The following is a 19,706-nucleotide window of genomic DNA, read 5'->3' as shown; positions in this document are numbered from 1 at the left end:
CTGAGTCCTCCACGCACCGCCAGCCACGCCCCGGGTGTTTCCTCGAAGGGGAGTCCCTGGAGTCCCAGGGGCACACGGGGGCTCCGGGTGGGAGAGGCCTCGGGGTCGGCGCCTCCCAGCCCGCTGACCCTTCGCCCCGCTGCACCGGGTCTCACCCCGACCGCTGGTTTGTCAGGCAGCTGAAGCCGGCGCACCTCCTCTGTGCGGCCTTGGAGGTGCAGTCCCGAACCGGAGCGTCCGGCCCGCGGACCGAAGGGAAAGACCAGTGACCTGAGGGGCTCTAGGGCAGCGTCGCCCCATAGGGACGTAATGGGGAGCCACACGCGTAATTTAAAACTTGCCGGTTCCCACTGAAAAGGGGAAAAGACACAGATGAAATTAATTGTAAGAAAGTGCTTCTTTTACTCAGTTTGTCCACCACGGTGTCATTTTGACACGTGGCCCAGCCACAGTCCAAGGGCTGAGCGGCCGCACGTGGCTAGTACTTAGGGCATTTATTGCCAGAGAAGGTGTGAGGCTCCCAGGAATTAAGTCGGCTCCCGTCAGCGGCTGCGGTCGGAGCGCTAGTGCGCCTCTGCTAACAGGGTCATGCTGTCTGTAGATCTGAAGGCTGGTTCTAGACGCCCTTGGCCGAAAGTTCATGGAGCAGAAGCCCATGAACAGGTTCGGAGGGGAAAGGCATCAGGGTGACAAAACCTAGGGAAGTACCTTAACCAGGGTGCTTGGTGAAGGCCAGCCTCTATGAGGAGGTCACAATGGAGCAGAACTGTAACGAGGAGCCAGACTTGGTCAAGTCTTCCAGAAAGTCCCTTCCAAGCAGAGGGAAGAGCCGCTGTGGGGCCCCTGGGGCAGACCCATCTTGACGTGCTCCAAAGGCAGCCAGAAAAGAGGATGGTGGAGTTTCAGAAGAGGAGGATTTGAGAAGCCCACCAACCCAATCAAAGGAGCGAGGCAGAGACTCAGAGCACAGTGAAGGGAGGCTTTGATCAACATTCTTGCAAGAGCAGGTGTCTGGGGCGCCTGGGTGGCTCCGTCAGTTAAGCATCCACTTTGGCTCAGGTCATGATCTCTTGGCTTGTGAGGTCAAGCCCCATGTCGGGCTCTGTGCTGACAGCTCAGAGCCTGGAGCCTGCTTCAGATTCTGTCTCCCTCTCTCTCTCTGCCCCACCCCTGCTTATGCTCTGCCTCTCAAAAATGACTAAACGTTTAAAAAAAAAAAAAAAAAGAGCAGGTGTCTGATGGACAGGAACACTGTGGGCAGTGCCAGCAGACAATTTATCTCCTTGCACGCAAGTCCCTCCCCTGGTTCCTCATTGGCTGAGCACTGCAGAGGCTACAGCCTTACCCAGACATTGTCTACACCCATGTAAGGCAGAAAGTAGCCTGATTAGAACAAACGTATATTTCCTGAGACTTTCAGTTTCTCCGCCCTGTTCTTTGGCGCATACTCATCGCAAAGCTTGTGAAAATAAGCCCACAAAAGCAGGGGGGAAGAGGAAGTAGGGCGTGAAGCGTCTAAGGGTTTGGGACTCCACTGGGAAGGGGGCGCATGCATATTTCAAATACGTTGTAAACCTACTGCTAACCAGGCGGCACAGCTTTTATTTGGTATTTATGAAAATGAAACATCTCCCTTCTCGCAGAGGACACTAGAAGAAGTGAAGGAGGACACGTAGGCAGGGACCAGACCCAACGCTCTGGGGGACAACCCTCTACCTTCTCATTCCCCCTCTTGGAATCTCTTGTCTGCAATTCCTTACGCAGGCTGGTGTAGACCTCTCAGTCCGAAGCACAAGGTAGCACCTCCCTGTTGAGTTCTCCTCAGGTCTCCTGGAGGTCCTGGTGTGCAGGACTTAATGCGGAGCCACCGTTCTGTCTCATGGCGCCCCCATGAGGTCTGAGGACCCCATGTACCTTCTTTGCCCCGATACCCATCTCCTTGCTCCATTGGCAGGACAGATGATTTGGGCTGGGTCAGACAAAGGTCAGACACCAGTCTACTTTGTCCCCAAGCTCCAGGGGGCATCTCATGAGAGGCTGACATGTCCTTGGAGCTTGGAGACAGAGCACCACCACCCCTGTGTGTGAAGCGAAGGGAGAGTGTCTCTCATCCATCCCCATGCGGCAGAGTCCTCCTAAAAGCACCACAAAGAAAGAAAAAGAAGCTCTTATAATCCATTACCTCTCTCAGTCTCTGCAGCCTCTTTCAACGATGTGACAGAGGTGGTCATTTGGCCACACGACTTTGCACACCCCACGTAGGTGATCCAACATCACAGCGTGGAACAGGGAACTAGCCGATCTCAATTGGCTTGAGAAGGCAGCTAACACTGACACTGAAATAATCTCGTCGTACAATCTTTTTCCAAGGCTCTAGGATGTGAATCTGTTGCTAGTTTCAGGGCATGACATTTCATGATGCACCAGACTCAGCGCTCAGGAGGGCGAGACAACAGACATACATCTTTTTCTTCTTTGATGGCTCAAGGATGGCTGACACACAGTAGGTCCTCAACACATCTTTGGTGACTAAATAAAGAAATAATACAGTGGCTATAGCTTGGTCCGCTCTAAAGGTAGATGTGGGACATGGGCTCGAGTGCTCTGCCTTTATCTGGGAGATATAACAGGGGGCATGAATGAGGGAGCAGGAGTGGGAGAGGCAGGAAAGTCAGTAGAAGAATGAATTATCAAGGGCAGCCGGAGCTCTGCCCCGCCCAGAACTTTCTGAGGAGCGTGGAGAGCAGGCTATTAGAAGTGCCTGCCAGATCGATGAACCTGGATGTGGTGCCTTTTATCCTTTGCTCTGAGTCCATCTGGGTTGAAGCCTGCCCTTGGATCTTTTACTCCTGACCTTGGATGACCACTGCTGGGTGCTTCGTGGGCTCCCCTGCAGGTATTGCCTCAGGGTCAGAGGAGACTGACAGCAAAAGGCATGGGGGCATCTACTGAGGTGTGGTGCTGTTTTGGGAGGTGAGTCCTAGCCCCGTAGAAGCGGCCACCACCCTGAGGCTGCAGGCCAGGGGCCTAATGATAGAGGAAAGAAGAGGTAAGACAGACTTGACCTGTTTCAATTACCTGGAGGTTTTAGTTCCTTTAAAAATCTCTCCCCCCGACCCCCTCCCACAATCCTATTATGTATTCCAAGCAAGAGTGGAATAGAAAGTCGGAGAGTCGAACATGTTTAAGTCCCTCATGTCTGTAACTTGTACTTACAAAGTGCTGTGCAGGACAGAAAGGGGAAGGAATGAACAGCTACCCTCGAAAGGAGTGAATTAATAGCTGAAGGAGGCACGCTGTCTATGTGGGGGGGGGAGATTAACTATGCCGGGGGTGGGGGGATCAGCTCAGCTGGGTGTTGCAGGTGACAGCGTCCGCTGAGGTGTGCGATATTCCCACCCCCAAATCCCACTCCGGCACCATGGGCTTTGTGCGGTGCCAGGGCTGACTTGGGGTGTGTCATGTTGTCTTTCCTCTGCCCTGAGGCCGACTTAGTAATAAAACATCTGAAAGTAATATGTGACCTTTGCCTGGAGCCTGATTCAAACAAGCAAACAGTTAAGGAATAGTTTTTGAGGCAGTTTAGGAAGGCAGGAACTATAGACCAGGTGTTAAATGGTTGTAGAGAATAATTATTAGTTTGTTAGTTGTAACAATAGTAGAATACTTAGATAAAAAAGTGTTCATTGGTTGTGGATGTATACTTAGCTATTAAGGAATAAACTATATGATAGCCTGGATTTCTCTACAAACTTTCCAATAAAGAAAGGGAATGAGTCGATGAATCATGACTAGATAATTTAGGTAATTTTTCATGCCGAATAAAAGGACTCACATGGATTCATTACATTGTCCTTTCTCTTTATTTTCTTCTTTCTGTGTTCAGAGTTTTCTATAATAAAAGTAAAAACTGGAAGAGTTATTGGGACGCCTGGGGGGGCCCAGTCAGTTAAGCGTCCGACTCTTGATGTCGGCTCAGGTCACGATGTCACGTTTCATGGGATCAAGCCCCGCGTTAGGCTCTTTGCTGACAGAGTGGAGCCTGCTTTCTATTCTCTCTCTGTCCCTCCCTTGCTCATGTGTGTATGTGCTCTGTCAAAATAAATAAATAAACATTAAAGAAACAATAAGAGTTATTAAGATACTGTTTCTTGCAATCATCAGAACCCCAAATATCGGAGCGTGTGCTAGACGCCAGGGCTCTGGGAGGGGGAGGGTACAGGAAAGCTGGTTTTCTTCTTAGATGGGATTACACGTATATATATATATATTTTTTTAATGTTTTATTTATTTCTAGGAGAGAGCGAGAGAGACAGCGTGAGCAGGGGAGGGTCAGAGAGAGAGGGAGTCACAGACTGAAACAGGCTCCAGGCTCTGAGCTGGCAGTCAGCACAGAGCCCGACGCGGGGCTCGAACCCACGAACCGCGAGATCATGACCTAAGCGAAAGTCGGACGCTTAACCGACTAAGCCACCCAGGCGCCCCGGGATTACACGTATATTAAGGTAAAAAAGAGTCCTCAAAAATGTCTTTTTCATGTTTATTTTTGAGAGAGAGAGAGAACGAGCAGGGGAGGGACAGAGAGGGGGTGACAGAAAATCCCAAGCAGGCTCTGCGCTGACAGCATAGATGCGGGGCTCAAACCCACACACGGTGAGATCCTGACGGGAGCTGAAGTTGGACGCCCAACCGACTGAGCCACCCAGGCGCCCCCAGGGTGAGATGTCATATGACAGATCCCACAGCCAAAGACCACCACCGGGAAGTTAGGCTCACTGACTGCTGAGGAAGGGAGACAGGTCCCGAGGGCAGCCAAGGGCAGGGACGGCCTGGAGATCAGAGGATTTGGGGAAGGCGGGTTGGGGTAAGACCGAGTAAGCTGCATGGAGATACTCACGCAGAACAGGTTTGCCCGTAAAAGGTTAAGGTTGGGCCTGACCAGAGAAGCCGACTCCGGATCCTCGAAGGGAAGATACAGGTGGGAAGTCGTGTCCAAGCCCCGCCTCAGCTGAAGCGCTGAATCAGGTTGGAAATGGAGGCTACATGTTTGTGTCAAAATCACCCATGTGATTCTGATGTGGCTCAGGATCCTGGAGGCAACAAAGGAATGTTCCATTCTAGTCGACACGGTTTCAAACAGCAAAGATTTTGCTGCACGAGGGTTCCCGGCACCCTGTCCTCGGTCCTAATTAACCAAAGCGGCTGCCTGTTCACCGCGGGAGTCGTGTTCCTCCCCCAGAGCATCCCGGCGAGTACCCTCGGCACTAGTTGTAGCGATGAAGGTGAGTTAGGAACGCAACATTAACACACGGACCGGTAACAACAGCCACAAGTCTTACTGAGCACTCGCCGTTTGCCGGGTTCTGGCCAAACACGTTACCAGCTGTGTCTCATTTCACTCCCCTGCACGAAGCGCAGAGACTCGCCAGGAAGGGTGCGGGCTCGCTTCCAGTTTGGGGAAATCTCCGCCTCTGGAGGCTAACTCACCTAGCTCGCCGCCCCTGAGCCCAGATCCCCTCACTGCACTTGAGCTCGACGGCTTCCGTGGGTGCAGCGTTTTTAGAGGGAACTGAGGACTTCTTTGCTCTCTCAGAATTCTATCAGGAATACACGGAGTTCTGTCCCTTCTTGTTTTTCCTTCCACACAACAGACGTTGACCAGGCCTCCACACACACCCGGCCGTGGGAGGGGGGCAGACAGGGTCCTGGGTCCTGTCGACCCTTCTGGGTGGTTCAGGCGACATGCATCCCTTTTGTAGAGGAAGGAAAGGAAAAGCACCTGTTTTGTTCTGACGGGACGGTCACCCTACGCTCCCACAGATCCTGTGCCCGCATCCACTCTCCTCCAGAAATCTCCCTTCTGAACTGCTGCAACCCAACGAATAGCCCAGGCTTTGCTGCCCCCTAGAGGTGGGCCTGAAGAATATCACCATGGTGGTGGTGGGGAGGAAGGCTTTCTAGTAGAACAATTTTTCACCCCCCTTTTTTTTTTGTTTTTCTTTTTTTAAAATTTTCTTTGCTCTTACTTTTGAAAAGCTACAGTGAGATATTGAAAGACGTCACCAGGGGCGCCTGAGTGGCTCCGTTGGTTAAGATCTCCTGCATGATCTCACGGTTCGTGAGTTCGAGCCCCCAGTTGGGTTCTGCACTGACAAAGCGGAGCCTGCTTGGGATTCTATCCCTCCTTCTCTCTCTGCCCCCGCCCCCCCGCCTCAAAATAAATAAACTTTAAAAAAAGATACCATCAATGTATGGTAACAAGAGCTATGAGACTGGTAGGTCATTCCAACGATACCATCACTTTTGCTTGGGTGGGTAAACGTTACTACCTGAGGGTTCCGACGATGAGGACTTGGCTTTAGAATCTTACAGGACTCGTCAAATTCACTGCACCTGGTGAAACCAGAAACCTTGTATCTACTTACTAGCCTCAATGATCGTCATGACAAACACGTACATTTTCAGGATTAAAATTTGCTTTATTTTTTAAATTATTTTTTAAAAATATTTTTTAAGGTTTATTTTTATTTGAGAAATAAAAAGGGAGAGAGAAAGCAAGCAGGGCAGGGGCAGAGACAGGGAGACGGAATCCCAAGCAGGCTCCGCACGGCCAGCACAGAGCCCGATGGGGCCTCAAGCTCACGCATCACAAGATCATGACCGGAGCTGAAGTGAAGAGTTGGAAGTTGCAACCACTGAACCACCCAGGGGGCCCAGGATTAAAATTTGCTGTAAAACCAAGTGTCGGTTTTACACCGGCAAGTGTCGGTTTAAAACCTCCTCTGGTCTGCTGTGTGCTCTGTGGCCCTGCCGTGTCTGGAACGTTCTCCATGGCACAGACCCACCTCCCTTCCACCTAACCTTCAGCTCACAGCCTCACTCACTCCCCGCACAGGCCTGGGCCGTTCTCCATTGGGAGTCTCGCACCCCCGGGGCCAGTGGGCTCCCCGCTATAATCATCTGCTCACTGATTGGCTTCACTCAACTCCTGGCCCCTCAGGCCTGGCTGGGCCCCGTCCCTTCCCTTCCCTCGGCAGCTGATGCATTCAGGGGACCCCCACGCCGTGAGAGCCCTTCCATAAATGTCCAGGGAACCAACGAAGGGCAGGGAGAGACAAATGAGACTAGGAGGCCCCGGGGAGGGGGATGTGACTCTGGTTGGAGGGAGGCCGGTCACAGTGGGGGAGGACTTAGACCCACAGCAGAGGAAGAACATTCTAGCCTGTACTTAGCATTTAGAGCAGTCACCACACCTTTGTGTGGCTGTCTGTCGGGTCTTTCTTCTCTTTGCTCACCGCATCTCAGGCTGTTTCACACCCGAAGAGCGAGTCATGGGGAAAGGCGAGCAGGGCAGTGGGGCTGGCCTGGAGGCCGGACAGTGAGCNTCCCCTGCATCTGCTCGCTGCTGTCACTCTCCTCTGCAGTCAGAGGCGCGTGCTCCACCGGCTGCAGGCTGGGGGCCTGCTCTGCTCTGGGAACTTTCCTAAGCGCCTTACGTATTTTAACTAATTCTCATTTTGACCAGTTGTGGGTTGAATCCTATACCTCCCACTGTCCCTCCCCCTCACCCCCCGAAAAAAGCTAATCCCAATGCCTACGAATATGACCTTCTTTGGACATAGGGTCTTCACAGAGTCAATCAAGTTAAGATGAGGTCATGGGTGGGCCCCAATCCCATAGGGCCTGAGTTCTTGGAAAAGGGGGAATTTGGGCACAGAAATGCATACACAGGGAGACAATCATGGGCAGACAGACTCAGACAGACACACACACACACACACACACACACACACACACACACAAACACACGCAGGGACGACAGCCATGTGAACACGCGGCAGCACACCAGGGAACGCCCAGGGCCACCAGAAGCTGGGAGAAGCAAGGACAGATCTTCCTCTGGAGCCCCCGAGAGAGTGAGGCTCTGCTGACACTGACTGGGGCCCCCGGTCCCCCAGGACCAGGAGAAAATAAACTTCTGTTGTGTGGTACTTAGTTGTGGCCCCCCTAGGAAACTTCTCACAAGCCCGTTGCTATGGCTGGTTATCCCTGCGGGAACGGAGGCCCAAGGTCATCAGGTAGCCGGCAGGAAAGCTGGAACTGGCACCCCGGCTGGGTTCTCGGCGGCTGTGCTCTACAGCTTCTCAAGCCCAGACTCCACCCGTCGCTTCTGATGCCGGACGTGGGTGGGACGCTCAGGCCCGCTGAGCTGGAACAAAACCCGACTCAGAGGGGTGGGGGCCCACAGGAGCCTGGGCTGCAGTGCTCGGCACGGTGCGGACAGAGCTCTGGGCTCCACCAGCCCGGTGTCCCCTTCTGCCCCCGCACTTTAACCTGACCCCGACAGGACTGGATGAGGGGGGCGGGGCGGGACTGGAAGGGATGCGGAAGGAACCAGAAGAGATCAACCAGAGGAGGACGCAGCTGCTCTCCACGGGAGACACTCTGATCCGTTCCGGATTCAAAATTCAGAAGCTTCTCCCCCGAGTCAAACGCCCCTCCCAAAGCCCTGCCTACAGAAATGAGCTTTCCTGTCTTTATACCTTAAAAAAACCAAATAGCTCCCATTCCAATGGGAAACATTTTCTTCTTAACTAAAGGGTAATTTGTGCGTCATTCCGTCCTCACACGTGCATATCCATAATCCTACTCTTTTTCTTGTTCCTCCTCTTACCACGACTGCTTCGAACACAGTAGGAGACAACATTTCCTCCTTCTGTTTGTTACAAGAGTTCACAAAGAAAGGTCTTGGAAGAAAATATTTTCAGTTAGCAAGTAACTATGGCACAACAAAGGTTTAAAAATAGGGACACTTGGGGCGCTGGGGTGGCTCAGTCGGTTGAGCATCAGTGTCTTGATTTTGGCTCAGGTCATGATCCCAGAGTCGTGGGATCGAGCCCCCAGTCGGGCTCCGTGCTGAGTGTGGAGCCTGCTTGGGATTCCCTCTCCTGCTGGCCCTTACCCCTCCTGCACGCACACACGGAGGCCCTCTGCCTCTAAAATACAAAATACTCATCAGATTTCTTTATTGTACTTGGTCAATTGCTTTGTGTATAAAAGTATAATACTAGTATTAAATAAAAATAAAAAAACTTCTTTTCAATTTACCAGTGGTAAGTGCATACACGGTATAAGGAAAACTACCGACCTTTCCAGATCACGGCCAACTCACAACTTACACCCTTTCACGGCCTTTTCTGTACTGAGTCCCAAGGAAACACAAGTTCTTTCACTGAGTTGAAAGCCAGTGTCCCTTCTTGTTACCAGCGAACTCCCACGTTGTGAGGAAAGAGTTTTCTCTGTAGATATTCCACCAATTCAACTCTTGATTTTAGCATCTCAACCTCATAATAGGGGATCTGTAAGGGGAGAGAAATCGAAGGCATCATCATCCATCACGTTCTAACGCCACTCTGGTGTTTCGGTTCCTCGAACCTTCTGCCACTGCGCCTGGAGGCAAAGCTCACGGCTATTCATCGGGTGCCCCCCAGTACCCCAGGGTGCCCGGCACACGGTGGGGATCAGTAAACAGGCAGCAGAACACTCAGAGAGAAGGGGCACCTTGCGTGGAGAAAGGCTCACGTTTCAGGTCAGGGCGGAAGAGGGGCCCAACCTAGAACTTGGATGCGCAGAGTAGAGAGACCAGTCTGCTGGTGGAGGCAGCCTGGCCNAATGGCCAACCATGGAGGGCCCTGGATGCCGAGACACAGAGGGGCTTCCGCTGCATCTTGTCAGCAGTAAAGGAACAGTGAAGGTCTCTCCTCACACCTGCACGTTAGTGTTAGGAGGGGTCGGTAATCTGCGGATGCAGGTAAACTACAGAGTGGGGAGACAGTGAGCAGACAGGACAGCAGAGAGCAGACCAGCAGCCGCCAAATGACTGCGAAGCTCTATGAACATTCGCTGCCGTCTCCGCAGAGGCCACCTTGTTAAGAGATCGACGATACAAACACAAGGGCTCAAGTGTTAAAAGCACGGTGACGATCCTGGTTTTAATGGGGTCATCTTGACTGTTTCTATTCATTCCATCAGAGGGACGTTAAGGCAAAACAGGTGCTCTAATAATTCAGTAGCCCTCGAAGCAGGGGTTAGCATAGCTTAGAGAGGGTATGGGATCCTCACTTTTATAAAACTGGGGGTCTGAATATTCTGTATTTCAAAATACAAAGAGATTTTTTTTCTTTTAACTGGGAAAATGCACAGAGTTGCCATTTAAACTAGACAGAAGATGGCTGGTCCACTGGGCTGGCAGACCACCGAGTGCCCTGGAGAAAGCACATCTAAATTAGAAGTTGCTTTAGGGGAGAAGAAAATACGTGGATTCCTACCTGAACAACTTGATAACCAAGCAGGCGTAGGTGTCTGTGCTTAATAGCTTCCTTTCCCAGTAAGTGTTTGCTATTCAGTGAAAATCTTTTTGGATCATCAATGCACAGTGCTAACCTGAAAAATTGGACGGAGAAAGTTAGTTTTTAAAACAATCCAAAACATTTATACATTTTTAGTGGAAAGGGCTTATTTGGGATTTGGCTATTCCTATGTATCAATATTATTTTCAAATAAATCATGAGTGTGCCATCCTTTAAACTGCTGACAAAGCGCTTAATCTTATTAATGTTTCTGTTACAAGGAATTTCCAAATTTGGGATGCTATACAGTAGGGTCTTTAATTTCAGAAACATGTCTATTTTCCTGCCTTTTGTTTTTTTAAGTACTTCTTTTAACGCTTTATTTATTTACTTTGAGTTGGGGGAGGGGACAGAGAGAGAGAGGGAGACAGAGACAGTCCCAAGTAGGTTTCGTAATAACAGCAAAGAGCCCAATGCCAGGCTTGAACCCAGGAACTGTGAGATCATGACCTGAGCTGAAATCAAAAGTTGGATGCCTAACCGACTGAGCCACCCAGGCGCCCCACCCGCCTCCCCAACAATCATTAACCCAATGAGTCTTATAACATAAAAACCACAACAGCTTTCTTCACCTTTTATGTACATCTTCATCAATCGTAAACGGCAACACTAATCCTTCTTCGTCTAATTTAATTTCAACATCTGGTGAGAGAAGAAAGGAAATTCTCTACGTGATACCCTCACAAACACTACGTTCCTTTCCTCCTCCTCCTTCTGTTCTGAGATCGTCTATGCTGCGATTTACCAGCCGCACTGGAGGCTGCAAAGTAATGCACACTGGCCTTCGTGAGCGTTTTAACTTAACCAGCTCTGGACCCAGCAGGCCAGCCTCGGCCTCTAAAACAAGGTGTCGGTGTGACAAGAGCCGCATGTACTTCTTCCTCTCGGTCCTTGAGGGGAGAGCAGGGACCCAGACAGGAAGCGAAGCCAGGCTGTAGCCTACACAAGGCTCCCGGGGTCTCCAGGGTAGGCAGAGCCTCCTGCACCATGACCTGAGGTCGCTGGGCACGGCGACCCCCACTTCCTTCCCTCTGATGTCCTCTGACCCCTTTGTAAAAAGAGCCCCTACAGGAGGAGGGAAGCGAGCTGTGACCACCAGAAGCCCGTGAAACACTGTCTCCTTGGAGCTGATCTTCTTACATTCATTCATTCATTTAGAAAACTGTTCCGCGCAGAAGGACTTGAACTCTCCAGTCAGCCCCACCCAACAGAACTTTCTGCTGTGATGCAAGAGTTTACGCCTTTGCTGTCCAGTGCGACCGCCGGCCACCTGTAGGTCTGAGCCCTTGACGTGTGGCCAGTGCAACCAAAGAACTGAACTTGGACTGTTTAAATTTTAACTAACGTAAATTTAAGTAGCCACAGGTACCACTGGCCACGGTGCCGGGCAGCACTGACCTAGAGGAGCACAGCGACTATACTGGCTAATGATTACCCGCACTTACTATGCTCCGGCAGCTCGCTCAGTGGGATCGGCAAGTCAGGGTCACTATTCTTACTCTCATTTTACAGAAAAGCAGCAAATGAAAAAAGCTTACTCTGCCCAAAGGCATTCCCCGACCATGGGGCTAACAGGCGGGGCGTCCCCCCGCCCCATGCATCCGGACCCCACGGCTCACCCACTGTTCCCAGCTGCCTTCAGGGAAGGGCCAGCCGTGTTTTACTTCCAGACCTTTCAGTGGTTTCAAAGTCCCACATACTCCCAAAGAGGGCAGCAGGCAGAGGCAAGTAAGCGGTAACAAGACGCCCAGGGACCTACCTATTGTGTAACAATACGGTGTTAACACTTTTGAAGCAAAGTACATTCTCGCTCCCAGAAGGTCGATCAGCCCAATCCTCACAAGTTTGTAAAGCTGAAAATCCACTGGCGTCTCCAGAGAGCGGCACGGGGTAAGAAACGACCTCACTTGATATTTAGGAAGAAGTTTCCGACCCTGAAAATGGTATGTTTAAACATGAGAAAGGAAGATACAAAACCATTAAATAAAACAAGGTTACCTGCGTAGAAGTCGGATCGATATTATTCTATAAGCAGGATATTTCTCCAGGGTTAAGGACAAATACCTTCCTCAAAATGACAGCAGAAAAATATTCTTATGATAGTTCAAACCAAAGGTTCGATAAATCTTTTTTTTTTTTTTTAATTTTAATGTTTTATTTTTTTCTGAGAGAGAGACAGCATGAGCAGGGGAGGGGCAGAGAGAGAGGGAGACACAGACTCTGAAGCAGGCTCCAGGCTCTGAGTTGTCAGCACCGAGCCTGACACGGGGCTTGAACCCACGAACCGTGAGATCATGACCTGAGCCGAAGTTGGACACTTACCCGACTGAGCCACCCAGGCGCCCCTCGACAGATCTTTTAAATGTGTTTAAAAAAAATTTTTTTTAACATTTACTTATTTTTGAGAGACAGAGTGTGAGTGGGGGAGGGTCAGAGAGAGAGGGAGACACCGAAGTTGAAACAGGCTCCAGGCTCCGAGCCGGCAGCACAGAGCCCAATGCGGGGCTTGAACTTGTGAACCACGAGATCATGACCTAAGCCGAAGTCAGACGGTTAACCGACTGAGCCACTCAGGTGCCCCTAAATGTATTTTAAAAGTAGTTCGTGGTTGGGGCGCCTGGGTGGCTCAGTCGGTTAAGCGTCCGACTTTCGCTTAGGTCATGATCTCGCAGTTCGTGGGTTCGAGCCCCACGTCAGGCTCTGTGCTGACTGCCAGCTCAGAGCCTGGAGCCTGTTTCTGAGTCTGTGTCTCCCTCTCTCTCTGACCCTCCCCTGCTCACGCTGTCTCTCTCTCTCCTAGAAAGAAATAAAAAAATTAAAAAAAAAAAAAAAAAGTAGTTCGTGGTCATAGAAAGAAAGGAAGGGAGGGAGTGGGGGAGGGAGGAAACAAAAGTGCTCCTGCGGCTCAAGTAATATCTCTGGAACTTTTAGAATTGTTTTAAGGGCCTTAAGAACATTAATGTTTTTAACAGAAAACAATATGATAAGGGTGATGTTTCAAGTTAGACAGGAGAGCTACGTAATAAATGGTATAGCTGGTAATCCGTCTGGAAAATAACCAAGCAAAAGTTCTAGCACATGTCAACGACTACCATAAATTCCAGGTGAGCTAACGTGCTTTAAATACAGTAAGGAAAGTGAATATATAAAAAAATTTAGTAAAATATTTATATTATGTTAGGAGTGATAAAATATTCTAAAGGGAGAGAGGAAACCCAGAAACCATAATAGATGGGATACGTTTGACTATAGAAAACTTTAAAAATTTCTTTAGTGCAGAGATCATAAATGATATTAAGCTAACACCCCCCCCCCCACAAAATTAACAACTACACACCAGGATGAAATACTTGCAACATACATAGAAGCTAATACCTCTATTTTACAATGTGATCTAGGGCAGAAAAAAAAAAAGAAAAAAGAACTGATAGGAATCAGAGTCAGGAGGGAACGATGTAATTCACAGCAGATGTAAATGAGCAGTCAGCACCGTGAAAATACGTTCGGCTCATTATCGCTGATTAAAATGCAATTTCAACATGTGACACGGTACTTTTCCACAGAGTCAAATGACAACGACTCAAGGGACTAGTAACGCTCGGCAACAGAAGCGATAGGGACGTGGCCGTCTTCATTCCCTGCAGGGAAAGGGACATCTACCGCTACCAGGGGAGACGCAGCTGTCAGCCCAGAACCTCGTCAGGAATCCAGTCTCTAGACTGAAAAACGAGAAGAACGCACTTCAACTTCATGTCTGGCCCTGGAGGGATGTCCATGGTGTGTACTGGGCATGTGAGAGCTCACTGTACTTGGAGTGACAGGACAGAGGGACAGGATAGTGTTCACGGATCTGTGCACATTTGTACACAAAAATGCCAACGCTGCTCCTTCAGGGATGGAAGGAGGTTGTGGTAAATAGCACTTACTTTCATAAGCCTTCGTCCCGTTAAAGCGGTTTTGTTTGTTTGGTTTTTTTAGGTAGGGTCCACACCCAACATGGGGCTTGAACTCACAACTCACAACTGGGAGATCAAGAGTCCCATGCTCTACAGACTGAGTCGGACAGGAGCCCCTGTTGAAGCTGTTTTAAAGAAAATAGTGGTACCTTTCCATTCTTCCACCTTAATCTAAAATGAGCTTTTTTTTTTTTTTAATGTTTGTTTACTTTGAGAGAGAGAACCTGGGCTCACAAGCAGTAGTGGGGTGGAGACAGAGAATCCCAAGCAGGCTCCACACTGTCAGCACAGAGCCCAATAACGTGGGGCTCGAACTCACAACCTGGGAGATCACAACCTGGGAGATCACAACCTGGGCCGAGATCAAGAGTCGGATGCATGATCAAGAGTCAGATGCTAAACTGACTGAGCCACCCAAGTGCCCCAAAATGAGCTATTCTTTTTTTTTTTTTAATCTTTTATTTTTGAGAGAGAGAGGGAGACAAAGTACAAGTAGGGAGGGGTACAGAGAGAGGAGATACAGAATCCAAAGCAGGCTCCAGGCTCTGAGCTGTCAGCACAGAGCCCGACATGGGGCTCGAACCCACAGATCGCGAGATCATGACCTGAGCCAAAGTCAGACACTTAACCTACTGAGCCACCCAGGTGCCCCCAAAGCGAGCTATTCTTAAACGTGATTTGGTCTAGCACAGAGGAGTGGGAGGGATGGGAGAGTCTGGAGATTCCACCTGTGATCCTGAACAAGGTGCTGGATTAAGTTATGAGAACGAATGTCTAGAGTACTGGGCAGGAAGCACAAAGTCCACCTAAACTAAACCCTATCAGGTAAGGATGAAACTTCTTGCTTGGCTTAGAAACATACTTGAAACAGTCTGGGATTTGTTCAGTCCTAACTGAACGAGGGATTCACATTTCTGAATCTAACAGCGGTGGGGAGTGCAAGCCCTTCAGAGCCCTCAGAGTCCACCCAGAATGCTCTGACTCATACGTCTGCAGCACTCCATAGAACCTTCCAGAAACCTTGCACCACAGGAAGTGGGTACTTCCAGGACAAGAACACAGGTATGGAGCCAATTTATCAATGAGAAGGCCACCTAGTGGGAAAGTTACTCTGAGTGAAGGAAAGTTCTGTGTTCTGATGAGGTTACTGAGACTGATCAAAAGGGGAGAAACTTAAAAGATGGGGAGGGGGCACTAAAGAAAGCTTCCCCCCCCCCCCCCAGAGATAAGGTATCATGGCTCCTGCCTTTACCTTGTAGAAAGGGCATTCCAGCACTGAGGTTAGGAACAGTTGGGTCAGCTGTGCGAGGCTCAGTCTGTCCACATACGATTCTTCACCTGAAATAAGGAGGATTCCAGTTGTAGTCAAGTTTGAATTTCGGTTTGTGCAATGAAAGAAAGGACCATGAGGAATGTACGACGCACACTAATCACTCGGGAAGCAACATGCTATTAAACGGCAGTCAGAGAAGAACCTGTCAGAGGTAATCATGCCTTCTTGCCTGCCAACAATGCCATCTCACTTAAACTTTTTTTTTTAAGTTTTATTTATTTTGACAGAGAGAGAGAGAGAAAGAGGGAGAGAGCGAGAGAGCGAGCATGAGCAGGAGAGGGGCAGAGAGAGAGGGAAAGACAGAATCCCAAGCAGGCTCCACGCTATCAGAACAGAGCCCAATGCGGAGTTGGAACTCATGAACGATGAGACCATGACCTGAACTGAACTCAAGAGTTGGATGCTGAACCAACTGAGCCCTCCAGGCGCCCCAATGCCATCCCATCTGAACTTCCAAGGAACTCAAGCTATAATGAAAAGTAACAGGTATGTTAAAATCAATGAGAATTTCCTTTAACCGTGGAGACCATTAACATCTGATGCATTTGGGTGGCCTTTAATTAAGGTGACCGACACCACCCTTTCTGAACACGGGAGTCTACAGTTGCTGTCATGGCTTCTCACATGTTGTCACAACTATCACCAACGCCACACCACGTCCCCACAAGACTCAGCTCAGCTGTGTGTGCCCCCTGGATGGTTTTCTCTGTGCAGTGCTCCATCATTCTTTAACTCCATGTACAACTCTGGCATCTGAAACAACATCTGAAACTTTGTATCTCCTCTTTAGGTTATTATGGAAGAGAAAACAAAGGCACACACACTGCTCAACTAAGAGGTAGATGTGGGACTTGAAAACATCACGCCTTCCTCAAAAAATTAACAACAGAATTCCCCTACGACCCAGCAATAGCACTGCTAGGAATTCACCCAAGGGACACAGGGGTGCTGATGCACAGGGGCACACGCACCCCACTGTTCATAGCAGCACTCTCAACAATAGCCAAATCACGGAAAGGGCCTAAGTGCCCATCAACTGACGAATGGATCAAGAAGATGTGGCTTATATACACATTCTGGCAATGAGAAAGAACGAAATCTGGCCATTTGTAGCAACGTGGATGGAACTCGAGGGTGTTAGGCTGAGCGAAATAAGTCAGGCAGAGAAGGACAGATACCATATGTTTGCACTCATATGTGGAACACGAGAAACTTAACAGAGGACCATGGGGGGAAGAAGGGGGAAAAATAGTGGGGGAGAGGGAGGGAGGCAAACCATGAGAGACTCTTGAATGCTGAGAACTGAGGGCTGATGGGGGTAGGGGGGAGGGGAAAGAAGGCGATGGGCATGGGGGAGGGCACTTGCTGGGATGAGCACGGGGTGTTAAATGGAAACCAACTTGACAATAAACTATGAAAGGTAACAAAAGAAAACATCACACCTTCAAGGATTAATTTCTCTACTCTCCAAGTTATAACCAACTCACCTTGCAGCTTCTGAAGAAAATGAGGGCTGAATATCTTTGCCATAAAGTTGACCGGATGGCATTCGATGAGCGAACATGAATGGAGAATCTTCAACAGTGTTTTGGGTGGGAAAGAATCGAAGTGCTTGAGTAACAGGTTCTCCAGCTTCCTAAATAAAGCAGAGGCATTTGGTGGCAAATAATTGAGTTTTCCAAACGGTTCGATTAACTCGGAAACCTGATGAAGCGAAAATTTCTCGGAGTGACCCTCTAAAGTTTCCGCCACGGCATCAAGGATGGGTTTTGAAAGGATCCGTTTCCTACTGCAGTACTCCATGGCCCTGCTGACGACCTCGGGGTCCAGAGTGAGACACAGTGAGGCCACATGCTGCTCGAGGGCCGCTGTAAAAAATCGGTCATTGTGCCCAAAGTATATGAAAGCCTCCAGGACTTTTGCGAGCTCTTCGTGAGTAAAACGAGGGATATGCCTCACGGCATATTTTCCCAATTTTATAACCAGAGGAAGTGCCTGAGTTTGATCAAGAGCCACGAGAGCAGTGAGCATCTGACTCATCAGTGTAGGACTCAAGCTGGAAACGACCGACAGAGAAAAGTTGTTCATCTTATTTAGAAACGGTTGGTGCTGGTCCGCTGTTTCGCTACAGGCTTGCAGGATTCTGTAAAGGGCCACAATATCGTCAAGGGCAAACGTTTCCAACTCTTCCCCTTGCAGTTGACACAGAATCAGTTCTAGTGTCTCACAGCCTGGACCCTGCAGTCTAATCAGACTTTCCCCGAGAATACAAAGCCTGTGGACCTCCAGGCCACCCCTCTGGACACGATGTCGGCTTTCTGCCACCAGGTTTCGTAACAAGCTACTCTGAGGGTCCACGTTCAACAGAGACAGAGCCTGTAATGCAGTCACCAAGGCAGCATCCGACAGCCCCGAGGAGTTCTGTTCAAACCGAAGGCATAAGGCCTGAAAGGCGCCATTCTCCAGGATTTCTTTCGGCAGCTTTTGATCACCATCTTTTTTCTCCACTTCCCAAATCCGTTGTAAGGCTCCTGCTGCCACAGTGTCAGGCAGCATTGGCAGCGTGCTTAGAAAATGTAACACTTCTTCCGAGGAAGCAAAGTCCTTGAGCCTCCCATAAAGCATCTGTTCATCCAGGCTTTTAGGATTTTGTTCAGGCCCGTGCCAATCACATGCCTGAGACAACACTGGCTCACCAAGCGGGTCAAGGGCGTTTCCGTCTTGCGAATGGGACTTTTTACACCAGGCACGATGGATTCCGACCCCGAAAGGCTCGGGTGGCAGTGAAGGGAAGCACAGACTCGGACACTTCTTGCCCACCTTGTGAACGCGATTTACAGGATGACTTTTCAGAGCAGCCAGGGCTCCATGTTTCCGAAAACCGGCTAAATGGCAAAGGTTCCTCCGCAGGGTAATCAAAGCCATGCCATCAGAGCCTCGGATCTTCTTGATTTTATAACTAGAGAAAATAAAGAAATCACGGTCAAATATACTGAAAAAGTGACTCGCTCAACCACATGAATGCTTATGAAACCGAGGATGAGTACTCCTAAGAAATAACACACAAAAATTTCCCACTAAAACGCAAGCCCCCAGATCAGCCCCTGCGCCCCACAGCTTAGAAACTGGCATCTACTGATGAGAATCACTATGTGTCTGTGCACTGTTGCGCCCCCTCTAGCTTGGCCCTCACACCACCACCATGAATTAAGTACCTCCGTTGTCACTTTACAGACGAGGAAAACTGAAGCCCTGAAAGGTTTTGGGTCCGGCGTCCGCAGCTCCGCAGTGGCGGTGCTGGGATCCCCCTCTGGCGGTGCGGATCCGAAACACACCTCCTCCAAGTTACATGCTGGTCGATGGGAGGCACTGCGTTTGGTTAAATATACTCAGAAGGAACGAGTAAAATAGCCAAAATTCGTCTAAGTCCACATGCAAAGCAAGATGAAAACCACGGTTAAGGAGCCCTGAGGCGCTGGTTTCCCCCTCGGAGTGAAGACCTGGCCAGTCCCGAGGAAGAAAAGGATCGACTTTGGCAAAGAGGGAAAAAGTAGGATTTAAAAGAAGCCAAAGGAGGCTGGCGTGTAAGGGAAGAAGGAGGGCGGTCCGTCCCGATCTAAACACCCCGTGTGAGATTTGGGAACACGAGCGTGCGCGCCGGAGGGGACCGGGAGTCCCCTCCTTGGAATGAAAGGAACCCAGGCGCCGGGCGCCCCCAAACCCGAAGTCCAGGGCACCTGCGATAAAGCACCGGGCGCACGGCGGCGGCGGCTGGAGAGGAGCAGGGGTGCCGGGGCAACACCGACTCCTCAGCGATGCCGCGGGCACATGCGCGCCGGGCCGGGGCACCTACCAAACTGGGATACCTACTGCGCTCACACCGCCGGAGAACGAGCGGCAGCGAGGAGCCTGGAGCCTCGTGGGCCTCCGTACGCGCCTTCCGACGCGCCGGGCGGCGTGGCGCATGCGCGGGGGCGAAGGCCACGCCCCGCGCCCGGAGCGCTGTGA

General features: G+C 50.1%; 1 protein-coding gene and 1 long non-coding RNA gene across 3 annotated transcripts; both read right to left on the bottom strand.

Annotated features, from left to right (window-relative positions):
* Positions 1-4,552: 4,552 nt before the first annotated feature.
* Positions 4,553-6,385, bottom strand: LOC144219433 (uncharacterized). Its single transcript, XR_013331415.1, has 2 exons — positions 6,330-6,385; positions 4,553-5,750 (listed from the first exon to the last, which is right to left on the bottom strand). It is a non-coding gene; the product is annotated as an uncharacterized LOC144219433 (long non-coding RNA).
* A 2,624-nt stretch (positions 6,386-9,009) lies between these two features.
* Positions 9,010-19,634, bottom strand: FASTKD3 (FAST kinase domains 3). Of its 2 annotated transcripts, none has more exons than XM_077749433.1 (7): positions 19,569-19,634; positions 17,186-18,657; positions 15,618-15,703; positions 12,169-12,343; positions 10,982-11,051; positions 10,329-10,443; positions 9,010-9,359 (listed from the first exon to the last, which is right to left on the bottom strand). In XM_077749433.1, exons 2-7 carry the CDS (start codon positions 18,621-18,623, stop codon positions 9,261-9,263), a joined length of 1,983 nt encoding a protein of 660 aa, XP_077605559.1. In that variant the 5' UTR covers positions 18,624-18,657; positions 19,569-19,634; the 3' UTR covers positions 9,010-9,260. The 2 variants fall into 2 exon arrangements, with proteins under 2 accessions (XP_077605559.1, XP_077605560.1); XM_077749434.1 differs by lacking the exon at positions 19,569-19,634 and adding an exon at positions 18,914-19,355.
* Between the last annotated feature and the right edge of the window lie 72 nt (positions 19,635-19,706).

The sequence above is a fragment of the Crocuta crocuta genome, unplaced genomic scaffold (genome assembly GCF_008692635.1).
Source record: "Crocuta crocuta isolate KB4526 unplaced genomic scaffold, BGI_CrCroc_1.0 scaffold89, whole genome shotgun sequence".
NCBI lineage: Eukaryota > Metazoa > Chordata > Mammalia > Carnivora > Hyaenidae > Crocuta > Crocuta crocuta.
This window is presented reverse-complemented; position numbering and strand designations above follow the sequence as displayed.

Coding starts and splice junctions, on each gene's coding strand:
- FASTKD3 (XM_077749433.1), bottom strand. CDS start 18,623: ATGGCTTTGATTACCCTGCGGAGGAACCTTTGCCATTTAGCCGGTTTT. Junction 15,704..17,185: donor TTTTCTTCAGAAGCTGCAAG/GTGAGTTGGTTA, acceptor TCCTTATTTCAG/GTGAAGAATCGTATGTGGAC. Junction 11,052..12,168: donor ACCGTATTGTTACACAATAG/GTAGGTCCCTGG, acceptor TTCTCTCACCAG/ATGTTGAAATTAAATTAGAC.